Source organism: Gymnoscopelus microlampas, assembly GCF_963454915.1.
Source record: "Gymnoscopelus microlampas genome assembly, chromosome: 7".
Classification (NCBI taxonomy): Eukaryota; Metazoa; Chordata; class Actinopteri; order Myctophiformes; family Myctophidae; genus Gymnoscopelus; species Gymnoscopelus microlampas.
Window position 1 is genome coordinate 53,283,101 of NC_139944.1, and position 22,480 is coordinate 53,305,580.

The following is a 22,480-nucleotide window of genomic DNA, read 5'->3' on the forward strand; positions in this document are numbered from 1 at the left end:
CAGCCAATCATGTAGTTTGCAACATTGTAAAACGACTGCTATCTCCCCCCCCAAAAAGTAACCGTATCTAACCACCGATCTACAAGCTTTGTGAACTTGTAGATCGGCTATTTTCAGAGTGCGTCAAAGTATAGATCCAGTGGTGAAACATTTCATTTTTCATTTATTTATTATATTTTTTCATTTTCATTTATTTCGAACATATTAAAAAATATAAATGAGAAAAGACAAAGGAGAAAAAAACAGGAAAAAATTGATACTGCGCCAAAATTATTTTAACATCCTTAAAGGGACACTTCACCCAAAAAAAACTTTGTTTCAATGGATTAGTCACCCCATGGAGACTTGAATTCATGGATATTCTTTTAGTTTTTGTCGCATTCCTAAGATAATAGTGTGATGGCCAGCGGACCGGTAGGCAGCGGTTCCGGTAGGAGACACAACAGAGACTCGTCGTGTCTCCTACCGGAACCGCTGCCGGTCATCAAATTATTGTCTTAGGAATGAGACAAAAAACTAAAAAAAATAACCATGAATTCAAGTCTCCATGGGGTGACTAATCCATCGAAACAAAGTTTTTTTTGGGTGAAGTGTCCCTTTAACAATTAAACAATTAATTTGTTTACCCACAATGCATTTCTCTCTCCAGTTGTCGGACGGTCTGGTGGAGAGCATCGTGCCCTTTGACCCCACCTCTGAGACCCCTGTAGAGGAGCAGAGGACGGAGGCCATGGTGAGGCTCCAGGACGCTCTGCTGGCCAGGCTGGGGCCCGAGGCCCTGGGGCTGCTCCGAGCCGCTAGGTCAGTGTGTCTGCTGTCAGCTGTGCATAGCCTCGATCTCCAGGCTTTTATCGTTTAATTTGGCTAAAAAATAAAAGCCTGGATCAGCGCATCGGTGTACCCGGTATAGGAAGTGTTTCATTTCCCCAACCAACCAGAGTGCAGTGGGCGTCGCTCGTAATGTTGTGTTGACGGGGCGGGGGCTGACGGACAGATCGGTGAACCAATGGGATCAGGCGCATTGTCTCCGCAATGATTTTAAACCCGCCCCTCTAGACACGAAAGCAGGAAGGCTAGTGCAGCCTAGCTGTTGCATAGACATGGGGTCCTCAACGTTTTCAGGCCAAGGACCCCCCTAGCTGAGAGAGAGATGAAGCAGGGACCCCCTCTATATTATATAAAATTGTGTTTCAGATTAAACTTTTTTTTTTACTTGGTCTGCTCTCTTTTTCCCTCTACACCTATACCTCTTTGCCAAAAAATAGCAGATCTACAAGCTCACAACGCCTCGCAGCGCGAGGCGTTGTGAGCCTCAGAAAAGGGATGCTAAAAAAAAAATCATATCACACAAAGATTTGGCGGACCCCCTGTAGTAACTCTGAGGACCCCCTGTTGAAGACCCCTGGCCATAGATACCTCCTCTGTCTCTGCTGCCTACAGTAGTCCTCAAACCTTTTTTAATGTCAATACCCCCAAAATGATGTATTATGTATTTGGCTGCGGACCCCCATCTGAAAATGATTTGTGCCTGGGACCCCCCCCCCCAGAAGTGTCACTTTGATGCACTACAAACCATCTCACGTGATTAGATAAACCACCCGAAATTTGAGGGTGTGGATTTTGACTTATTCTGTATCACAACTCATGAGATGCATCATGCCCCATTCCAGGCCGAGTCAACATGCTGTTTGTTTCCACTCTTTCTCTTTCTTCCATTTCTCTTTTTTCTCTTCCTTTTCTTTTTCTTTTTCCTTATTTTCTTAGCGTTTTCTTTATCCTTTTCCCTCTTCTTCTCTTTTACTTTTAAGGGGTGGGTAGGTGGGTGGGAAGGTAGGAAGGGGGTATTTGGGAGCAGGGGGATAACCGATAGCCTGGGACCAGACGAATCTGCGAGTGCAAAAAAAAAATTGCACTCTGCGATTTGGGTCTGGCACCGCTCCATAGACAGGTTTCCTGTTAGTAAACATTGAGAGGAATATGACCGCGCAGCTGCGGGGGGAAGCCTATGGGTGCGTTTGGAAATTACGCACCGGAGCACACTCGGCTATTAGTTTGTATTGGCCAGTGCGCTCACTGCCGCTCAGGGCTGTATTTTCGAACGCGCCTTCCACCCCCAGGCATGCGCAGATTGCGCATTCTGCTCTGTGATGACGTCGCTCGGAAACCCGTCTATAGAGAATCAATTTCCTGTTCCAGATTACGTGGGTAACCAATCAGGGCCCAGTATTCGAATATGGGAGACTGTAATTGGTAGTTGGTTGTAGGTCTAACCAATTGCGTCGAGGGCCATTGTTTTGATCCCGCCCCTTGGGAAAAAAAACGTCCTCATAGAAGCACCAGACTCATATCCACGCAGTGATATAGTCTGCTACGCCAGGCTAGATAACCCAAGGGAATGTTTTAAAAAATAAAAAACCCACAAGAAAGCACTGACCTCGAGATTGCTGGTAAACCTGCCGGTAAATGTATTTATGCGATGTTAATTATGTACTATATATATTCATTAGTCATGTGATGTATCACTGCAAAACTGTGGAATACAATTTAAAAAAAGAGGTGCAAAGATTTGCGGATGTACAAGCTTGCAGTGGTGGAAAGTAACTAAGTACATTTACTTAAGTACTGTACTTAAGTACAATGTTGAGGTATTTGTACTTTACTTGAGTATTTCCAATTTCCAATACTTTTACTTCTACTCCACTACCAGAGTTAGTTACTACAATTATTTGAAAACTTTAGTTACTAGTTACTTTTCAGATATAAATTATGATGTTATAAAACATACATTAACCACATCAGCCCTATTTTATACCTAGGCTATTTGAAAATAGCAGATCTATAAGCTCACAACGCGTCGCATCGCGACGCGTTGTGAGCTTGTAGATCTGCTATTTTCAAACATTTTAGTACTTTTACTTTTGGTACTTTAAATACATTTTGATGCCAATACTTTTGTACTCTTACTCAAGTACATTTTTTATTCTGGACTTTTACTTGTAACAGAGTATTTTTATATTGCAGTATTGGTACTTTTACTTAAGTAAAGAATTTGAGTACTTTTTCCACCACTGCAAGCTTGCAGCGGTTGTTTTCTTTGCTTTTAACCCAACCTGATTGATTTTCTTTAAACCCCTATTTCCCTAACCCTAAAAAGGCCCCCCTGTCTATAACTGCCAGGACGCAAAATAAGTAAATAAGAATCTGTTCTTCATTTGTCTTGATTTGCTGAATAAAAAGCCAGCATTCAGAGTCCAGGATGTTGACGTGAAGGTTTCTTCTTCTCCTCCTCCTCCTCCTCTTCAGGGAGGTGTGGCCCGAGGGAGACGTGTTTGGCTCGGCCGACGTGGAACCCGAAGAAGAACTGGAACTCCTCAAGCAGATCCTGTTTGCCGAGCTGCCACGTAAACCAGAACCTCTCTCCTCTATTCTCATATTTATATTATTTTGAGATGATTTGGTACAGTACTATTGACCAGGGGTTCTCAAACTTTTTCATGTCAAGGACCCCCAAATTGATATTTGGCCACGGACCCCCATCTGAAAAGGTTTTGTGCCAGAGACCCCCAGAAGAGAAGATTTACGTTAACCCATTAAGACCTGTGTCATTTGTAGATTTGCTAAAAAAGGCATTATTTTACACTTTGGGCTATTCAAAAATAACAGATATACAAGCTCATAGCGCGGCACCGAGTGCCGCGCTATGAGCTTGTAGATCTGCTATTTTTGAAAAATCGTGAAAATGTGTGCAAATCTTTGAATATATATATTTTTTAAGCGAACCGTTTTTAACTCAAATCTTTGCTTCTGGGGGGTCCCTGGAACAAAATATTTTGATGGGGGTCCGCGGCCAAATACATATAATTTTGGGGGTTCTTGACATGAAAAAGATTGAGCACCACTGATATAGAAACATGCGTTTTTCAGAGTACTCAGATTTAGGAGACATGTAGAATCGGCTTCAGGTCTCAATGGGTTAAACAAAAAACTAAATCTAGATGATTCTAAAGTTTCCAAAATGTTTTGTTATTTTCCAAAAAAGTTAAAAAAAAATAGCAGATGTACAAGCTTGCAGAGCAGCACAAAGTGACACACTGTGATCTTGTAGATCTGCTATTTTTGAATAGCCAACACATAAATGAATAAAGGGGTTAAAATTATCGTGATGCTACATTAACTATTTTTGCTGGGGACCCCCTGGAAACCCCCCAAGGACTCTGAGAACCCTGCTGCATGTGTCCTTCCCCATCTCTCTCTCTCTCTCTCTCTCTCTCTCTCTCTCTCCTGCCATCTCCATTGTCTATCAAATAACAAAGGCTTTAAAATGGCCCCGAAATATATTTAAAAATCCTATATTTGTTTTGGTTTCAGGGTCGGCTCCTCCCCCTGAGCCGGAGGTCGATGAAGATGAAGATGCAGCAGAACTAGTGGAGGAAGAGATGGAGACGGTCCAGGTGGCGGAGACCGACTTCAACTTCCTGGACTTCATCAAACGGTGAGGGAGGTTGCTTGATCATTGAGGCTTGTATTGACATAATGTGCTGTAGAATTTATGAATCACCTTTTCATTTCAAGTATACAGGAATCAGTACTAATATGTTTTCATATTAGTATATTTCATATATTATGAATGTAATATATGAAATATTATATGTATAAAGTATATATATATTTTGTAATACAAAAGGTGGAAATTATTTGAGGATTTACTTCTTTGGCATGCCCAAGAAATTTGGAACTATGTTTTGTGAGATTAGCGCCAGCGGCGGACTGGCCATTTGGCGTACCGGGCAAATGCCCGGTGGGCCGCTGGGCCCAAAAAATATATATAAATTTTCGCTCCCGTTTTAGGATTATTACGGTAATTTCCGGGTCGCACGGCCCAATTATTAGTTACGTTAATGTTTGGGCTGGGATGCTTTCCAGCAGGGGCCTCAGTGTGGCTGCAGAGTTCATGTGCAGGGCTGGGCTGGGCGCCCGGGGGGTGGTGGGCCGGTTCGGACCAAAATGCCAGGGCTGAATTTTGGTCCCAGTCCGGCCCTGATTAGCGCCGGACAGTCAGACAGACCCTCTTCCAGACCAGTGGTTTTCAACCTGTTTCATGCCAAGGACCCCTAAATTGATATACATTTGGCCGCGGACCCCCATCGGAAAATGTTGTGCCAGGGACCCCCAGAAGCAAAGATTTGAGTTAAAAAATGTTGCTTTAAAAATATATATATGTTCAAAGATATGCACACATTTTCAAGAATTTTCTAAAATAGCAGATCTACAAGCTCATAGCGCGGCACTCGGTTTTTGAATAGCCAAAGTTAAGTCGTTAAAATGATTGTGACGCTATGTTAACACATTTTGCTGGGGACCCCCTGGTACCCCCTCAAGGACCACTGGTGGTCCCCGGACCTGTTCTAGAGAGCTCTTCCCAGAGGAGCCAGAGGAAACCATGCAAAGCACCAACCTGCTCATTAGGAGTATGGGGTTCAGTGTCTTGCTCAAGGACACTTAGTCACTAACCCAACGAGGGTTAGCCGGGCATCGAACCGTGAGCTTTCCAATTCCCAAGCAGCCGCTCTTACCTCCTGAGCCACTGCCGTCCAAAGTTCTAGCAGCGTGGTTGCTTGACCTTCGTCAACAAATAAAAACTAGACAAATTTTCGGTAGGGACTAGTGGAGCAGAGATCCAGTAGAACTAAAAGACGAGTAATTTTATGTTTGGCTGCGCTCGGGTGTTGCGCTCTGAAAATAGCAGATCTACAAGCTCACAATGCGTCGCGTTGTGAGCTTGTAGATCGTATATTTTCAGCATGCAACCAAGTGTAAAATAAGCCATTAAGACGCCATCAAGGCACCGCCAGAATACAATTTGGTCGACTAAATCCACTGTAGATTTAGTCGACTACAATCTTATGATTTTTAGTCGACTAAAACTAGACAAAAATGAAAACTTCTCATATGACTAAAACTAAACAGAATTGTATTCACAAAGACAGTGATTAAAACAGAATCAAAATTTGCTGTCAAAATCAACACTGTTGTGTCCGTCTAGGTTCGCCCAGCCCAACGTCGTGCAGCCCTACCTGCTCCTGCTGAAGTCCTACTCCCAGAACTCTCCTCACACCAACCACTGCATCGCCCGCATGCTGCACCGTCTGGCCCTGGACCTGAAGATGGACGCCCTGCTCTACCAGCTGTCCGTCTTCCACCTCTTCAACAAGATCCTCAATGACCCTGCTGCTGACGCCTATAAGGTACAATACAAGATTCTCAATGACCCTGCTGCTAGCCTCGATCTCCAGGCTTTTATTGTTTAGTTTTGCTAAACAATAAAAGCCTGGAGCAGCGCGTCGGTGTACCCGATATAGGAAGTGTTTCGTTTCCCCCAACCAACCAGAGTGCAGTGGGCGTCGCTCGTAATGTTGTGTTGACGGGCGGGGGCTGACGGACAGATCGGTGAACCAATGGGATCAGGCGCATTCTCTCCGCGCCTCTATACACCCGCCCCTCTATACACGAAAGAAGGAAGGCTAGTGCAGCCTACCCTGCTGCTGACGCATATAAGGTAGTGGTGTCAAAAAGAATCGATTCATAGATTAATCGTGATGCGGACATGGACGATTATGAATAAATTCACAAATGTGAAAAAAAACATTGCTAATTGCACAGAGCAGCAGCCAGATGTATATGTTGTTCAGTATATCTGACCGCTTGTATTGACTGATGAAAAAGCTACCATGTTGTGTGGTAATATAGAAAAGTGGGATGCATCGCGATGCATCGTCGAATCGAATCGAATTATTACAAGGTTAATCGTAATAGAATCGTTACCTGGTGACTCGTAATCTAATTGAATCGTGAGGGCAGTGCCAATGCACACCTCTAATAAACGGTACAATAAGATCCTCAATGACCCTGCTGCAGACGCATACCTATAAGGTACATCCTACACATGGTCGCCAAGAAGTAGCCGATCTACAAGCACACAGCACATCTCAAGCTCATGCATTGTGAGCTTGTAGATTAGCTATTTTCAGCGCTAGACTCCCATCGTATGACGAATTATAAATCAAGCTTAAAAAACACGAAATGTCTTTCCTCAGTTGAGATCCAGTTTGGGTTATCATGTGTTGATGATCAGGACACCTCCCAACATGCAGACACAGAAACTTACAGAAGTCTCTCTCTCTCTCTCTCTCTCTCTCTCTCTCTCTCTCTCTCTCTCTCTCTCTCTCTCTCTCCTCTAGGAGCTGGTCACCTTTGCCAAATTCGTGCTGAAGCGTTTCTTTGCGCTCGCCACGACCAATAACAAGGTGTTCATGGAGCTGCTGTTCTGGAAGAACGTCGCCGCCGTGCGCGAGATGACTGAAGGATACACCCAGGACGGGTGGGTGTTCTGTTCTCTTTGGGTTGTTTATATATGCTATCCTTGTTGTTTTTTCATAAATTAACTCATTCCCTGCCTAGAACGACTAAAACGACTTCTGTCCCTAAGCCATGCCTGCCTAGAACGACTAAAACGACTTTAAAAAAAAAAATATATATATATATATATATATATATATATTTTTTTTTTTTTCACCCAAAGACCAAGGAGATATGATTTTTCGAAGATCTAGACTCCCATCCACTTCCTTGTTAACTTAAAAAATCTGTATCTCGGCTCCTGGGTACTTTTTTTTTTCAATTTCAAAATCTTGGCAGTGGGCAAACGCGCCAGAAATAATTCTAGCAGTGAATGAGTTAACGCCCTACTTGATCATACTACAGCGTCACACATAAAAGTATTTACTATTCCATCTCTATGCATTTGATGCATTATATTACCTTGTGTTTACCTTGCTTACCGTAAGTCTGCTAAATGCCTACATTACTTTATTAGTCTTATATTGTCCATACTGTACTCCAGGGACGTGCACAGATAGGCTCTAGGTGGTGCTAGAGCACCTGCCCTTTGCCCTCTTGACCAGAAGTGCCCTTTTGAAAAAAGGAAAAAAAAACGTTTTTGTTTTTTTTTTCAGTTTACGGCAGGGGTCTTCAACAGGGGGTCTGGGACTATTCTTATAGTGTCCATACTGTACTCTTATAGTGTCCATACTGTACTCTTATATTGTCCATACTGTACTCTTATATTGTCCATACTGTACTCTTATAGTGTCCATACTGTACTCTTATATTGTCCATACTGTACTTGTGACAGAGAGGGCTCAAAGAAAAAGGTGTCATGGACCACAGAGGAGGAAGAGGAGTTGCAGCGGCTGTATGAAGAGCACCGTGACTCTGATGGTGTGTGTTCCTCCTTTCATTTTCACTTATTAAACACTTATAGACCACCGAAGTCCTGACGTCACTCGTTCATCCCCAGGTTCGTAAAGTAATGTCTCTATGGAGAATAACATTGGGTCATCATAGAATCGTCTCATATAAGAATTGTGGTCCAAAAATAAACAAACTGTCTCGGCGATATTGTCAGGGAGGAGGTTCTGTATCGTTTATGACAGTCAGTCACTCATATTTGATACAGTCAGTTTCTGGCGAAAATGTAACTAATTCGGCGGAAGTAACATTATCGTTTTCTCACCGTCAGTTGATGCTTCATATCCATAAGAGTCATTGTTTATTTTTGGAACACAGTTCTTATTTGACGCGATATTAAACACGTCTATGGGAATTCAGAACGGGGGTGGAAAACCGCGAACCAGGTAGGATGTGTAAATCATTGGTTCTCAAAGTGGGGTCCGGGGACCCCCAGGGGTACTTGAGGGGGTTCCAGGGGGTCCCCAGCTAAATGATGGATAGGAACCAAATGGACCCTTATGGGTCTGTAACTCTGAGAGTGTACAAATGGAACCAAATGGACCCTAACGGGTCCATTTGGTTCCATTTGTACACTCTCAGAGTTAACGGGTCCATTTGGTTCCATTTGTACACTCTCAGAGTTGATTTTACTATATAAATTGGGGTCCCAGGGATAGAAATGCCATTAAATGGGGGTCCGTAGCCTAATGCATGTCAAACTGGGGGTCCTTTATACTAACATTTTTTATGGCTAGAGCCGTCAAAATATTCTCTCATGGGGGTCCCTGGCTTATCTTTTCAAATGGGGGTCCGCGGGCTAATAAGTCTCAATTTGGGGGTCCTTGACATGAAAAAGATTGAGAACCACTGGTGTAAATTACGTCAGACTTCGGTGCTCTATAGGACTGGGTTGGCAAGTAGTACCGCCTGAAGCCTAAAGTGTAATATCTCCCCTGCCCAAGCAGAGGCGTTACGGTACGTCTTAGCTCAGCAGTATAAATGTTGGCCGCCCTCCTCGTACTGGAGAGAGAGCAGGGTTCAAGTCCCGGGTAAGGACGTAAATCTTCCAGATTGGATGTTTTAACATGTGTTACAAACTATAAATGGCTCCAATCTGTGTCTCTGAACCTTAACTCTCTCCAGTGATGGAAAGTTACTAAAGTACAGATTGTTGCTGTCGGGGAAGAAACCTTTTATCGCCATATTCTACCCGACAGAGACAATTTACTTAAGTACTGTACTTATCATTTTATACTTCTACTTTGTAGATTTAGATTATTATCGCAAAACACGCATTAACCAATTAAGCCCTATTTTTTCTACATTTAATCTAAAACGTGTTGCATTGCAACACATTGTGAGCTTTGTAGATCAGCTATTTTCAAAAGGTTTTGATACTTTCTGAAGAAGTTTAAAAAAATGTGCACATACTTTAATTTTAGGTTAGTTAAAGGAGGATTTCACCCAAAAAATGTCTTATTTTCTATCAATTACACACCCTATGAAGCCTTGATTTCATGGATTTATTTTAGTTTGTGTGGCATTCCTAAGACAATAATTTGATGACCGTGTGTATTTCCGGTAGGAGACACAAATAATCTACTTTGTGTCTCCTACCGGATACATTAGACGGTAGGAGACGGGAATCAAATTATTAGCTTAGGAATGCTACACAAACAAAAAATAATCCATGGATTCAAGGCTTCATAGGGTGTGCAATTGATAGAGAATAAGTCATTTTTTGGGTGAACTCCTCCTTTAAGTAAATTTTAACCCTCCCCCCCTCAGTTCCAGATATTGTGGAGACTCTGATTCCGTTGCTAAGCAACAGCCAGCGCACACGTCGTCAGGTAGTGATCCAGATGGTGCACATGGGCCTGGTGAGCAGCGCCAAGGAGCTGAAGAAGCAGAAGTAAGTGATGATGATGATGATGATGGAGGACATCACAACATTTATCTTAACCCATTCAATCCGGGAAGGCATCTGTGTCATTTTAAGATTTCTTTAAGCTATTCAAAAATAGCAGATATACAAGCTCATAGCGCGGCACCGAGTGCCGCGCTATGAGCTTGTAGATCTGCTATTTTAGAAAAAACAATTGGGCTAATCTTTGAAAATATTTTTTTTTGTAACTGTCAAATGTCTCAACAAATGTCTCAATAAATGTCTTCATTTTTCTGAAAAAACTATTGTTGCTATATTAGTGGTGTTCAAACTTTTTCTTGGACCCCCAAAATTATGTTTTTGGCCGCCGATACCCATCAAAATATGTTGTTCCAGGGACCCCCCCCCCACCAGAAGGAAAGATTTTAGTTAAAAAGGTTGTTTCAAAAAAATATGTATTCAACAGAAAGATTTTTCAAAAATAGCTGATCTACAAGCTCGTAGCGCGGCACCGAGTACCGCACTATGAGCTTGTATATCTGCTATTTTTGAATTGCCCCAAAGTATATTATAATGGTTATAGCTAAAAAAAAATCTAAAATGACACAGTTCCTGGTCTTAATGGGTTAAGATGGAATGAGAGAAAGACGGGGTGCCGAACGATAGCCAAATGGTTAAGGCACGTACCACATAGGCTCTCTGATAGCGAGTTCTGCCCGGGTTTGATTCCCAAGCTCGGCAGCCCTTGATGCATGAAATTCCTGGAAATATTTTGAAAAAAAAAAAAAAAACTGTTTTCCAGGCCTGGAAAAGGTATTTGGAATTAATCAAATATTTTGGAAAATGTTTGGATATAATTTACATAGCTTTTGGCTATTGATTTTGTTCATAAAAACATTAGGTGAAATACGTGTGCTAAGCTAACAACACTTTCCAACATGATGCGTTGTTAGCTTGTAGATCTGTTCTTTTTGTCACGTGACACCTTTGCTCGAGTGGGTCTTGGAATAGGCTTGGAAATGTGGTGAAATACTTTACTTTGGAAAAGTTTAGAAAATTCATTGTTAAAAAAGTGTGGGAACCGTGCACTCTCTCTCTCTCTCTCTGTTTCCTGTCAGTCTTCACTGTGGACTATATAAAAAAAAAAGCAGAAAACTCCCCAAAAAAATCCACAACAAAAGAAAATGGGGAAAGATGTTACAAAACGCATACATAATTAATACATATCATTTAACCACTTGAATTCTAGCGTCCCTATTCTGGGGCAAACATTCGGCGATCTACAAGCTCAGAATGGGTTTATATTGTGACACTTTCTAAGCTTGAAGATCTGCTAGTTTCGGCAGAGGCATTTTGTGTGTAGAGGGAAACAATAGGGGGCGGGGGACACACCCCAGTCAATTAGTATATAGGGTTTAAGTGGTTACAGTCATTTTCCTAAACACACTTCTGACTATTTTTTTCTTCTGTTTTTTTCCCCACTAAAGGAAAGGCACTCGGATCGTTCTTTGGACTGAAGATCAGGAAGAAGAGCTACAGAATCTCTACGAGGAGTTCAGAGACTCAAACGGTACGTTCTGGAAGACATGACATAACATTTTGAACTCAAAAGGATTCAATGTCTTTAACCCCCAGCTGTGATTTTAGAATTTTGAGAAAGGAACTGGTTGGAATAACGTGTTCCTTCCACGCGTCCAACCGGGGAAACTCCGCCCCCCTGTCAGGTGATAAGAAGGCTTGTTATCTCTCATGCATTGAAGGAGGCATGAGCTCGGCTCTGGGCTCTCCCTAGGCTAGCAGAGGGAGTGTAGTAGGCTTGTCAAAAAAAAATCGATTCATGAATAAATCGCGATTCTTAATGCCACGATTTTAAAATCGATTCGCTATAAATCGCAATAAATCGCAGAATCGAATATCAATTAATCACAGAATCGCAATTTTAATCGAATCAGCACCCCAGGAATCGTTTTTGAATCGAATCGTGAGGTAAGTGAATCGTGACACCCCTAGAGTGTAGCACCTAGGATTACTTAGACAATTGGCACTGGGTGAAAAAAATGGGGTTGCAAAAACCGTGGGATAAAGAAAACAAAAACAAAAAAACATAGGAATGAGCCTAGATGCATATTAGTCTCGCGTCACCAGACAACTATTCCACAATCTCTGAATGCTATATAGAGTCTGGAACTCCACTTCCCGAAAGCTGTACAATGGAAGTTGTTCAGACCGGATAGACATTCGACCAATCACGACGCGGTGCCCGCGGACCTGTAGTCCCAGTGGAAACAGAACCGAGGCGGAAGCATAGTCATAGGAGCGGTAGATTCATGTTATTTGTGCGAGGATTGATTATCACAGAAAACTGAGAAAACGGTGAAAGAAGACACTAGTAGACATAAACGATGTTTATGAGATTCGTTGATTCCAGTCGGACTCCTTTGCGCCACTGCACAATGCTAAAACGGAAGTGGGTAGGGGAGGGGCATCCGCTTTCCCCTTACATGTGATCAGAGCTTCCGAGTCCCAGCCTGTATGCCGGAAACATTTGTATATTGTGGGAGGCAACAGTCTGTTAACGCGAGACTAGATGCATATCAATTGTTCATTGTGTGGCCAGTAGTGCAGGTGTTAAGCCACGTTTGCGTGACGTCATTAAAATAGCGTCCCACCAGAGATAGATTCACCAATGCAACACTGGTACTGTGTGTTTGTGTAGATGTGTTGGGCAACATCATGAAGAAGACGACGGCCAAGCGTTCCCGTGCCCGCGTGGTGGACAAGCTGCTCAGCATGGGCCTGGTGTCTGACAGGAAGGAGCTGTACAAGAAGAGACAGGGCAAGAGTTCTGGGAAGAGTTCTGGAAAGAGCTCTGGAAAGGGAATGGTAAAGTCCCATTACATTACATTGCATTACATTTTTTTTTTTTTTTTCATTTTCAACCGTATCTTCATATACCGGTAGTTCCAGGGACGTGCACAGATAGACTCTAGGTGGTGCTGGAGCACCTGCCCTTTGCCCTCTTGACCAGAAGTGCACTTTTGAAAAAAATAATATTTTTTTTTTCTCAGTTTACAGCAGGGTCTTCAACAGGGGGTCCGGGACCCCTAGGGGGTCCTCAGAGTTACTACAGGGGGTCCGCCAAATCTTTATGTGATACTATTTTTCTTTTTACCATAACCACTCGAAACCTAGCATCCCTTTTCTGAGGAGAACTTTAACCAAAAATAGCAGATCTACAAGCCCACAATGCCTCGCAGCGCAAAGCGTAGTGGGCTTGTAGATCGGCTATTTTTGGCAAAGAGGTATAGGTGTAGAGGGAAAAAAGAGCAGACTAAGTAAACAAAAAAAAGTATAATTTACTTGAGCACCTGCCCCTCAAAATGTCTGTGCACGTCACTGTATAGTTCATTATAAGATGGTACAACTTCTGCCTACTCATTGTGTGTCTCATTGGTGGGCTCTGGAATGTGATTAACCACAAAAACTACATTTTTATACTTAAATACTCGACACGCTCATCACTTTGCATCGTAATGTGTGGTGAGCTTGTAGATCTGCTGTTTTCCACAAGATCAATTTAAATTAATTCGATTATCAGTCAGTATTTTTTTATGATCAATTAGTTCACAACGTAAACAGTTTGTAATTCAACTACCTGGAGGAACCCTGTAAACTGCCTGATCCACCTAGACAGCCTGAGTATAGTTTTCTTATAATAGCAGGTAGCTTTAAGTTGCTGTACTTTGCTCAAAAGTATCAGTGTTGTATAGTTGGTTTAGCTTATAGTTGGTTTAGCTGTATAGTTGGTTTAGCTTAAAAATAGTTTGTAATTTCAGAGCCTATTGTTAAGTCTCAGCTGACAGCCCCATTAAAGGCAGTTTCACCTGAAGCACCACAATAGACTTGGATAATTAGGGGAGTGGCATACACAGTCTCAAGCTGGTTATAAGTCTGTTCAGGCACAGTTTTGCTTCAGTGTAAGTCTCAGCTAGTCAACTAAAACTGGACTAAAACTAAAAGATTTCAGATGACTAAAATATGACTGAAATTAATTTGGATTTTTTTATTCAAAATTAACACTAGCTTTGTACCTGCTATGAAAGATCATTGCTGTTGTTGTGTTGTATCTCAGACTGAAGAGGAGTTCCTCTCTGGACTGACCCAAGATCCTATGGACCAGGACGACGAAGAGGAGGAGGAGGAGGAGGAGGACGACGACGACGACGCAGAGTCTGAGGAGAGTGACGGAGGAGAGGACGTCCGCCAGGACAGAGATACTACGTCAGGAGGAGACGCAGGGAGGAGACGCAGCAGGGGCCTGAACTCCTCCTCCTCCTCCTCCTCAGTGGTGAAGAGCAGCACGGATGTAGTGGCCATGGTGCGAGATCTCCAAGCCCAAGGTGAGGAGGTCAAAGGTCACATGAGCTTTATGCTCATAGAGCCTGACTGATTATAATTGGCCGATAGTGGCCTATCACAGATATATATCACAATATGACTATTTTATTTTTTAAAGATTATAATGCAGATAAACGGCTGCTTGGGGTGATATATAAAATTGTTCTATATATCATCTCTGTTGGTGGAGACCTCATACGTCCAAAACTGTTACTTTTCAGGATTCAAATTCAAAAGTAGCAGATCTACAAGCTTTTGATGCTTTTGTGTGACGCTGTGGTATGATCAAGAAGGGCGCAAGGTTATTATATTTAACTAAAACTAACGAAATAACGAAAACTAAAATTGAAAAAAAAAAATGTGTTAACTGAACTAAATAAAAACTAGAATAAAATAAATACGATAACTAACTGAAATTGTATTGTGTGTAGTGCTGCACAATTAATCGAAAAAAGATCGTGATCTCGATTCAGACACCTATGCAATCTCGATTTTAAATTATGGCGATTTTTTTTCAATATTAAAACAAAAAAAAATGTTTTTTTTTTTTTTTTGCTTAATATTTGTATATTTATTTAAGAGAATCGTGTGAGAATCGTGATCTCAATTCTTATGGAGGAAAATCGTGATTCACATTTGAGCAAGAATCGTGCAGCACTAATTGTGTGTTTACTAGTGATGCGCGGGTTGACCCGTAACCCGCGGGACCCGCGGGTCAACCCGCGGCGCGGGTGGGTCAAGTCAGAATTTCGGAGAATTTTATGCGGGCTGCGGGTGAGCGGGTCAGCCGCTCTCACACGCAAAAAAATAAATAAAATCACATGCTCTTGTTTTGTCTTTATTCCTAATAAGAATAAGAATAATAACAATAAAACAGTTTGAATACACTTGGGGATTATTTTCTAACCATGATTTTACAGAATAAAAAAAAAAGTCGTGGGTCGCGGGGCGGGTTAATCCATAGATTTATATATGGGTTCGCGGGGCGGGTTGAGGCGGGTTGGGTTCCGTCGCGGGGCGGGTCATGAAAAAACCCGACCCGCGCATCACTAGTGTTTACAAAACTAACAAACTATTAGCATTTTCAAAAATAAAAACAAGCAAATCCGCTTGTTTGAATTAGAAAAAAAAAATCGAAACAAACTTAAACTAAAATGAAAAATCCCAAATTATTATAACCCTGGGGCGTTGAAAAGACAAAAAGTTATAATATGGAGATAAGATGTTTTTGCCTGAGAGCGACACTATATAGTACTATTCAACTGTTCCTGGTGAGGGTCCTGGTGTAATACTGTGTTTTCTCCACAACAGATATGAGAGGACCGTTGCTGTGGCTCCAGAACTGCCTGAACCGGACTGCAGAGGACCGTGAAGAAGATGGTGAGTGCAAAATGCTGTTGAACAAAAAAAAAAACTTATGAATTAAGCTCAACCACTGAAACCGTGTAGCGGACCCGTATACTTCATTGAGTGGCTCACCACTTAGCAAAGGCTATTTTCACCCCAGAATAGGGACACTAGGGTAAGGATACACGATTACAAATTTAAGTTGACGATGAATTATCACTCAAATAATTGCGATTAACGATTTAATTGTGTTTCTGTCGTTGAAAATTAATGGAACATTATGAATAAAAATTACATTTCTGTTTGGCTTTTAGCTTTGGTAAACAAAAGTTGCACAGGGCAGATATGACAAATAACACATATTTAATTACTTTATACTTAAAAATAAACATTAATAGTGGAAATAACCGATCTATAAGCTCAAAACGCGTCGCATTTGAGACGCGTTTTTTGAAAATATATGACTTTTTAACATGGAATTGATTATGACGATTATGCAAAAATAATTGCGACTATATAAAATAATTGCGATTAAACGATTATGTAATAATTGTGACGGGCCTACACTAGGGTTCATGTGGTTAAGCTACAGTCATGATGTAAGGCGCCAAGTGGTTTACATTTTTGGGAAAAGACATTCTGCAAAATGATAATGTTTTAGTGTTTTTAAATGTCTTAAATATATTCATAATACCTTGTGACGGCAGAAGTTTATTGAATTGCTTTCACCAGGTATTTCTCAGCCCGTTCCTCTGGTCCCCTTCACGGAGGACAACGAAGACGCCATGGAGAACAAAGCCTTCCAGAAGCTTCTGAAGAAACTGGGGATTCGACCTCCAGCAAACGAACAGGTCATTTTAAGGCAGTAGTTTCTCAAACTTTTTCAAGTCAAGGACCCCCCAAACTGATATGTATTTGGCCACGGAACCCCCCCCATCTGAAAAGGTTTTTTGCCAGGGAGGGACCCCCCAGAAGAGAAGATTTCTCTGCCTCTCTGCCTGCCAAAAACGTTTATAAAGATTATTTTTTTTAAATCAAAAACAAAATTTAAAAAAATCTAAAATGATTCTTTATTTTGGGGGGGTTTCCATTCTTCACAAAGAACCAGGAGATAACATTTTCCAAAAAGTTTCTGCTCCATTCACTTCAATGTTAAAAAATAAACTAAGAAATAAATACATTTTCCTATGTTTTACCATGTAAACTGCTGGCAGTTTTTGAGTACTATTTTTGAAAAACCCTGGCAGTTTAAGAATTAAAAGAAATCAAAAATAGCAGATGTACAAGCCCAATGTTTTTTCTGTAAATATACTTTTACTGCCCCTAGTATGATCTCTAGTATGTATTATGTCTTGATGAATTGAATACACAGGACCACAATGGAAACAAACTCTCAGGGTTTTTGTGTTATCCTTTTAACATTATTGTATAACTGTACCTTTTGCAAACTGATGATAAAGTATTCAATCAGTCAATGACGTTCAATCCTTTTCCTTTATAAAAGGAATCTTTCTGGAGGATCTCAGCCAAGATGAGTCCGCCCCAGCTCAGGGGGGCGGCTGCAGCCCTCAGCCCCCCAGCAGAGGAGGAGGTGGGGGTCCCCCAGACGGGGGATGGTCCGGAGGACGAGGAGGAGGGGGTCCCTGGTGGGACTGGGACCCCCTCCGTCCCAGCAGAGCTCCATGGAGAGGAGGTGGACAAGCATGAGCAGAGGACCCAGGCCCTCAGGGCTCTGCTTCTGGCACGCAAGAGGAAGCACCACTCAGGTGAAGCAGTCAGTGAGCGCCCGCCCACGTCTGTGCGTTCATGTCCTTGTTACAGTGTGACTGGCTAACCCAGTGGTTCTCAACCACTACCAAGTGGTCCTTGAGGGGGTTCCAGGTGGTCCCCAGCTAAATGATGGAGAGTTGGTAACCAAATGGACCCTTATTAGATCTTAAACTCTTGAGAGCGTAAAATGAAACCAGTTTGGTTCCATTTTACTCTCTCAAGAGTTAAATTATTGTTTAAAATCTGCATTACCTAAAATTAAATATTTTTTATTGTGATCAACGTTTGCCTGTTATCTCTCCTATGCTACCAACAGCAATACAACATGGAATTGTGGACAAAATCTTATCCAACGATAACAAAATACGTTCTACGTTTTGAGAGGCTAAATCTCATCAAATGGTGGTTCTGTGGCTCGAATGCCGAATAAATAATGGACCTTGATATGAAAAGGGTTGAAAACCACTGGGCTAACCGATTGAGCCCTGTTTTGTCCCCTGGCATCCCTATTTTGAGCCTGAATGAATGAAGGGTTTTATTTCTGTCTCGAGCCATGTGCAGAGTTAAGGCCTTTGCCGACAGGGTGCGATTTTTCGCACGGAAAAAACGGACAATATCATTTTTTAAATGAACACATGGTTCTCAATGACCTCATGCACACCGGCTCCCAATTTACCGTGTGGCGATGCGATGCGTTTTTTTTTCTTCAATCGATCCCAGTTCGATTTGTGCGTCTTTTCACATGCCGTAAAAACTGATTGACTAATCGCAAGTCACAACAAACAGCACAAAAACAACACATGGACAGGCTGAAGCCGTAGCTTATAATGCTTACCCTTTTTACTTATATACATAAAACAAAAAGGATGGCAATACATTGATACAAAAAACAAAGACAAAAATGTTAATGTTTCACATACTAGTAATAATATTGTGTATGTATCTACTATATTATCTTTAGAAAATGTCTTGAATTTATAGATTGAGCTGCACTTTTTTAAGTCGTTGCCATAACGATGTACATCTCCTTTTAATGTTTGTTCTAGCTCTAGTAGTTTGGAACATTGTGTGTTCCCCTCAGCTCATACCGGCTTTCTTTTATTCTGAACAATTTCTGAATGCAGCTTGGAAGCAATTTCTGTTTCTGTTTTGTAGGTTAATAAAACTGTTTTTGAGCTACTATATCATACCATTTTATAGTATTATATTTAATAAAGAGTTTATTAGTCGATCGATTCATAATATTCAGATCTATCTATTATTCCTTTGGCTCTCTTCTGTAATATAAAAATAGGATAGCATGGCAGGTGGGGTTGGCGAAAGGGTCTACTCTGTGTGGAGTTTGCATGTTCTCTCCGTGTCTCCTAGGGTAGTTAATACCCTCACAAAAACATGCAGTAATCCTGGTCACTATACTGCCTCCTCCTGGTCAGCCGGGGCGCCTGATGGAGGGGAAAGGAACTGGTTGGAATAACGTGTTCCTTCCACACGCTACGTCCAACCAGGGAAACTCCCCCCCCTGTCAGGTGATAAGAAGGTCAGTTGGCTCTCATGCATTGAAGGAGGCATGAGCTCGGCCCTGGCCTCCCTAGGCTGGTGGGGGGAGTGTAGTGCCCAGGATCTCCTAGCAAATTGGCACCGGGTGAAAAAAGGGTTACAAAATCGAGGGATAAAAATTATTTAAAAAAAATAGGATAGCATGTAATTTTAGGCAAAAACATTTTCAAAAATAGCAATAGTAAGTCCATAACACAGCAGTAAATCTCTGGGCTAGGACACTCTTTACTCGGGATTGGTCCTACCAGGACCTCCTTCCGAGAAAGATGGAGAAAGAGAGAGAGAGAAAGACGCGCTGTTATGCATTTATTCCTATGAGTTGCTCTCTCTCTCTCTCTCTAGTTTAGAAGTTGCTTTGGTTCCATTTGTACACTTTAAAAGTTACACAACACAAAGGATTTTTACTGTGTACAGTACATGCATACTGTACTACGTGGTATGTGACTGTTTACTTGACAGTTAATGGTCAAATAAAATGTCATGATCACGACAGCCCGAGATGTTATGGTAACATTTTATTTTTACACAGACGCCGCAGATGTCAGTCCTGTTGAGGAACCAGAAGTAAACACTGTAACTGGGTGAGTCATCATGGACAATTATCTTTATCAATGACTTTAACCCATTAAAACAAGGAACACAATTGACTATTCAAAAATAGCAGATATACAAGCTCTTACCGCGGCACCGAGTGCCACGCTATGAGCTTGTAGATCTTTTTTTTTTTTAAATGTGTGCAAACTTTAAATATATATACGTATATTTTTAAAGCTAACATTTCGTAACAAAAATCTTTGCTTCTGGGGGGGTCCCTGGAACAAAATATTTTGAGATGGGGGTCCGTGGCCAAATGCATGTCATTTTGGGAGGTCCTTGACATGAAAATGTTGGAGAACCACTGACATAGCAACATTTAAGTTTATCACAATACTGTTAGGATTTAGAAGACATTTAGAATCGGCCTCAGGTCTTAATGGGTTAATTACTAAAGCTCATCTTTTATATTCCTACTTTACCAGTATTTTTAACAGTAAATTATTTATGCATTTTTTTATTGCAGATCTCCAGAGAAGAAGGTCTCAAATAAAAGAAGCAGAGTGCTGGACGATGAAGATGATGACCATGGTATGTAATGCTGTCAGGTAGAAATTAGACTCGGCTGCACAATAATCTTATATACATTACTGAGCCAAAAAAAGGAAGGAGAAAAAAGTTAAACATTGTGAAAAAAGATGTTAGTCGACTAAATCTACGGTTGATTTAGTCGACTAAAATGTATTTTGGCAGGCTTTGATGGCGTCACAAATATATGCCTGATTTGTAGACCGGATACCGAACATAGCCGATCTTCAAGCTCGTCTGTGATGCGCTGTGAGCTTGTAGATCATCTATTTTTGGAGAGCGACACCCACGCGCAGCCAAGCATAAAGTGACTTCTCTTAGTTCTACTCCACTAGTCCCTCCCTAACGTTTTAATCTAGTTTTTGTTTGTCAAGAGATTGTCAATATACAGATGTGCCACTTCAAAACTTCACACGTTACTGTTCTTTCCCTGATAGTGCCCTGATAATTCATTTTTTTCCTCCCTTTTCTGCACTTAAAATGCACTGTTTTTCCCCTGAAAAGAAGTTGTCACTACACACCCCCGTTTTTCCCTTCAACAGACATCCATATACATGAGAACAAAAGAATGTGTGTTGAACAAGGTGTCAGACTCATTATGAGGCGAAAGGTGATTTGACCAGTTGCTCAAATTAATCAGCATCATAAAAGCAGTGATCATCAAAATAATTCAGCATTTTAAATGCCCTTCTTTGTCCCTCTTATTGCCCTGGGAATCCCCTGAAAATGTACTGTCTTGGCGATGGCAGGACATGTGAAGTTTTGAAATGGCACATCTGTATCTAAACTTAGTTTTCGTCAGTGAAAAAAGGTAGTCGACAAAAATCGTCAACAGTTTTAGTCGACGAAATCAACACCGCTTTTACTGACAAAGTAAACTGTCCTTACAGAGGACGACTCGCCCGCCCTGGTGATGGACTTGAGCAAAGACGGCGGCGATTCTGACCGAGACGACTCTGACGCCGAGACGCTCTCCGCTCCGCCCAAGCGTCGGCGGAAGATGGCGCTCATCGATGACGACGACGACGATTAGTACTAACGAGGCCAAACACACATGAATGAGATGTGAGGCTTCTCGGGGGAAGGGCTGTAGATCCATGTACCGCCAAAGAGATGTTGGAAACTGTGATTTCCACGTTGCCTCTGTTAGAGAAAATTGTTCTAAGATCCTGTTTGTACGGAAGTTCTATTTCGTCGCTGTCGGGCAGAAGTGTCTTATCTCCATATTTTAACTTTTGGCTTTGTGTTCGTAAATTAACGCCCTACTTGATCACACTACAGGCTCAAAACGAGCCGTGCCGTGTTTCGAGCTTGTAGATCTGCTACTTTTGCTATTTGTGAGTCCAGAAAAGTTACATTTTTGGACGTATGAGGTTTCCACCCGACAGAGACGATGTTGTTTAATCACTGGAAACGGTTGATTAGAAATGTTTTTTTTTACTTACAGTATAGGTGTGATTGTTCTCTTTACATGTTCAGTACCAGTTCAGTGTGGGGCGTTAAGTTATAAACCATGTGTACTAAAAGGTGATTTTACACTTCAATGGTAATAATAGGCATTTTCTACACTTTTTTTCCTACACTCTGCAGAAATTGGGTTTGCGCAAAAAAAAAAAAAGTCTTTGTTTTAAGAGTTAAACTTATGTATATTGCTTAATGATAAATAAAAAAGACAGTGTTGTGAAACCGTTGGTTTTCTAAGTCTGTAGTGTACAATTTCTTTCAATATATTTCTTTTTTTATGAGACATACCAAACACAAATGTCAAGAACAAAGTAACGGAAACAATACATACAACCAAGTAAAATAAACAAACATAGTATAAGACTGTATAGTAAGTGATGTTTCACCATTAATCAACCTATCTTGATATACTACTAATAATAGTAATAATTATGTTTAGTAATAATCCGTACCAGGCCCAGTACCAGATTTTAACCACTAGAGGGCACACTGACCAATTACATCTGTGACTTGTGTGTCGGTCAGCCTTGAATGAACGGCTGCTGTTGAATTATGCATTTCTAACGATGCTTTTTGAAGGAAGCTACAGTTATTCAACAGGTGGTTCTGGGACCCCCCCTCTCAGAGTTACTACAGCAAAATCTTTGT

General features: G+C 41.4%; 1 protein-coding gene across 2 annotated transcripts in view; it reads left to right on the forward strand.

The window, feature by feature from the left end:
- Nucleotides 1–22,048, forward strand: part of timeless (timeless circadian clock) — a 46,215-nt gene extending 24,167 nt beyond the window's left edge. For both annotated transcript variants that reach the window (XM_084062658.1, XM_084062659.1), the window contains exons 15-30: nucleotides 650–801; nucleotides 3,304–3,401; nucleotides 4,369–4,492; nucleotides 6,044–6,245; nucleotides 7,239–7,378; nucleotides 8,192–8,277; nucleotides 10,078–10,201; nucleotides 11,662–11,744; nucleotides 12,891–13,057; nucleotides 14,307–14,574; nucleotides 15,884–15,952; nucleotides 16,652–16,770; nucleotides 17,424–17,685; nucleotides 19,776–19,827; nucleotides 20,307–20,371; nucleotides 21,259–22,048. In XM_084062658.1, coding sequence (XP_083918784.1) covers nucleotides 650–801; nucleotides 3,304–3,401; nucleotides 4,369–4,492; nucleotides 6,044–6,245; nucleotides 7,239–7,378; nucleotides 8,192–8,277; nucleotides 10,078–10,201; nucleotides 11,662–11,744; nucleotides 12,891–13,057; nucleotides 14,307–14,574; nucleotides 15,884–15,952; nucleotides 16,652–16,770; nucleotides 17,424–17,685; nucleotides 19,776–19,827; nucleotides 20,307–20,371; nucleotides 21,259–21,401 — 2,154 coding nt within the window. In that variant the 3' untranslated portion in view covers nucleotides 21,402–22,048. The remainder of the gene's footprint in view (nucleotides 1–649; nucleotides 802–3,303; nucleotides 3,402–4,368; nucleotides 4,493–6,043; nucleotides 6,246–7,238; nucleotides 7,379–8,191; nucleotides 8,278–10,077; nucleotides 10,202–11,661; nucleotides 11,745–12,890; nucleotides 13,058–14,306; nucleotides 14,575–15,883; nucleotides 15,953–16,651; nucleotides 16,771–17,423; nucleotides 17,686–19,775; nucleotides 19,828–20,306; nucleotides 20,372–21,258) is intronic.
- The last annotated feature ends 432 nt before the right edge of the window (nucleotides 22,049–22,480 follow it).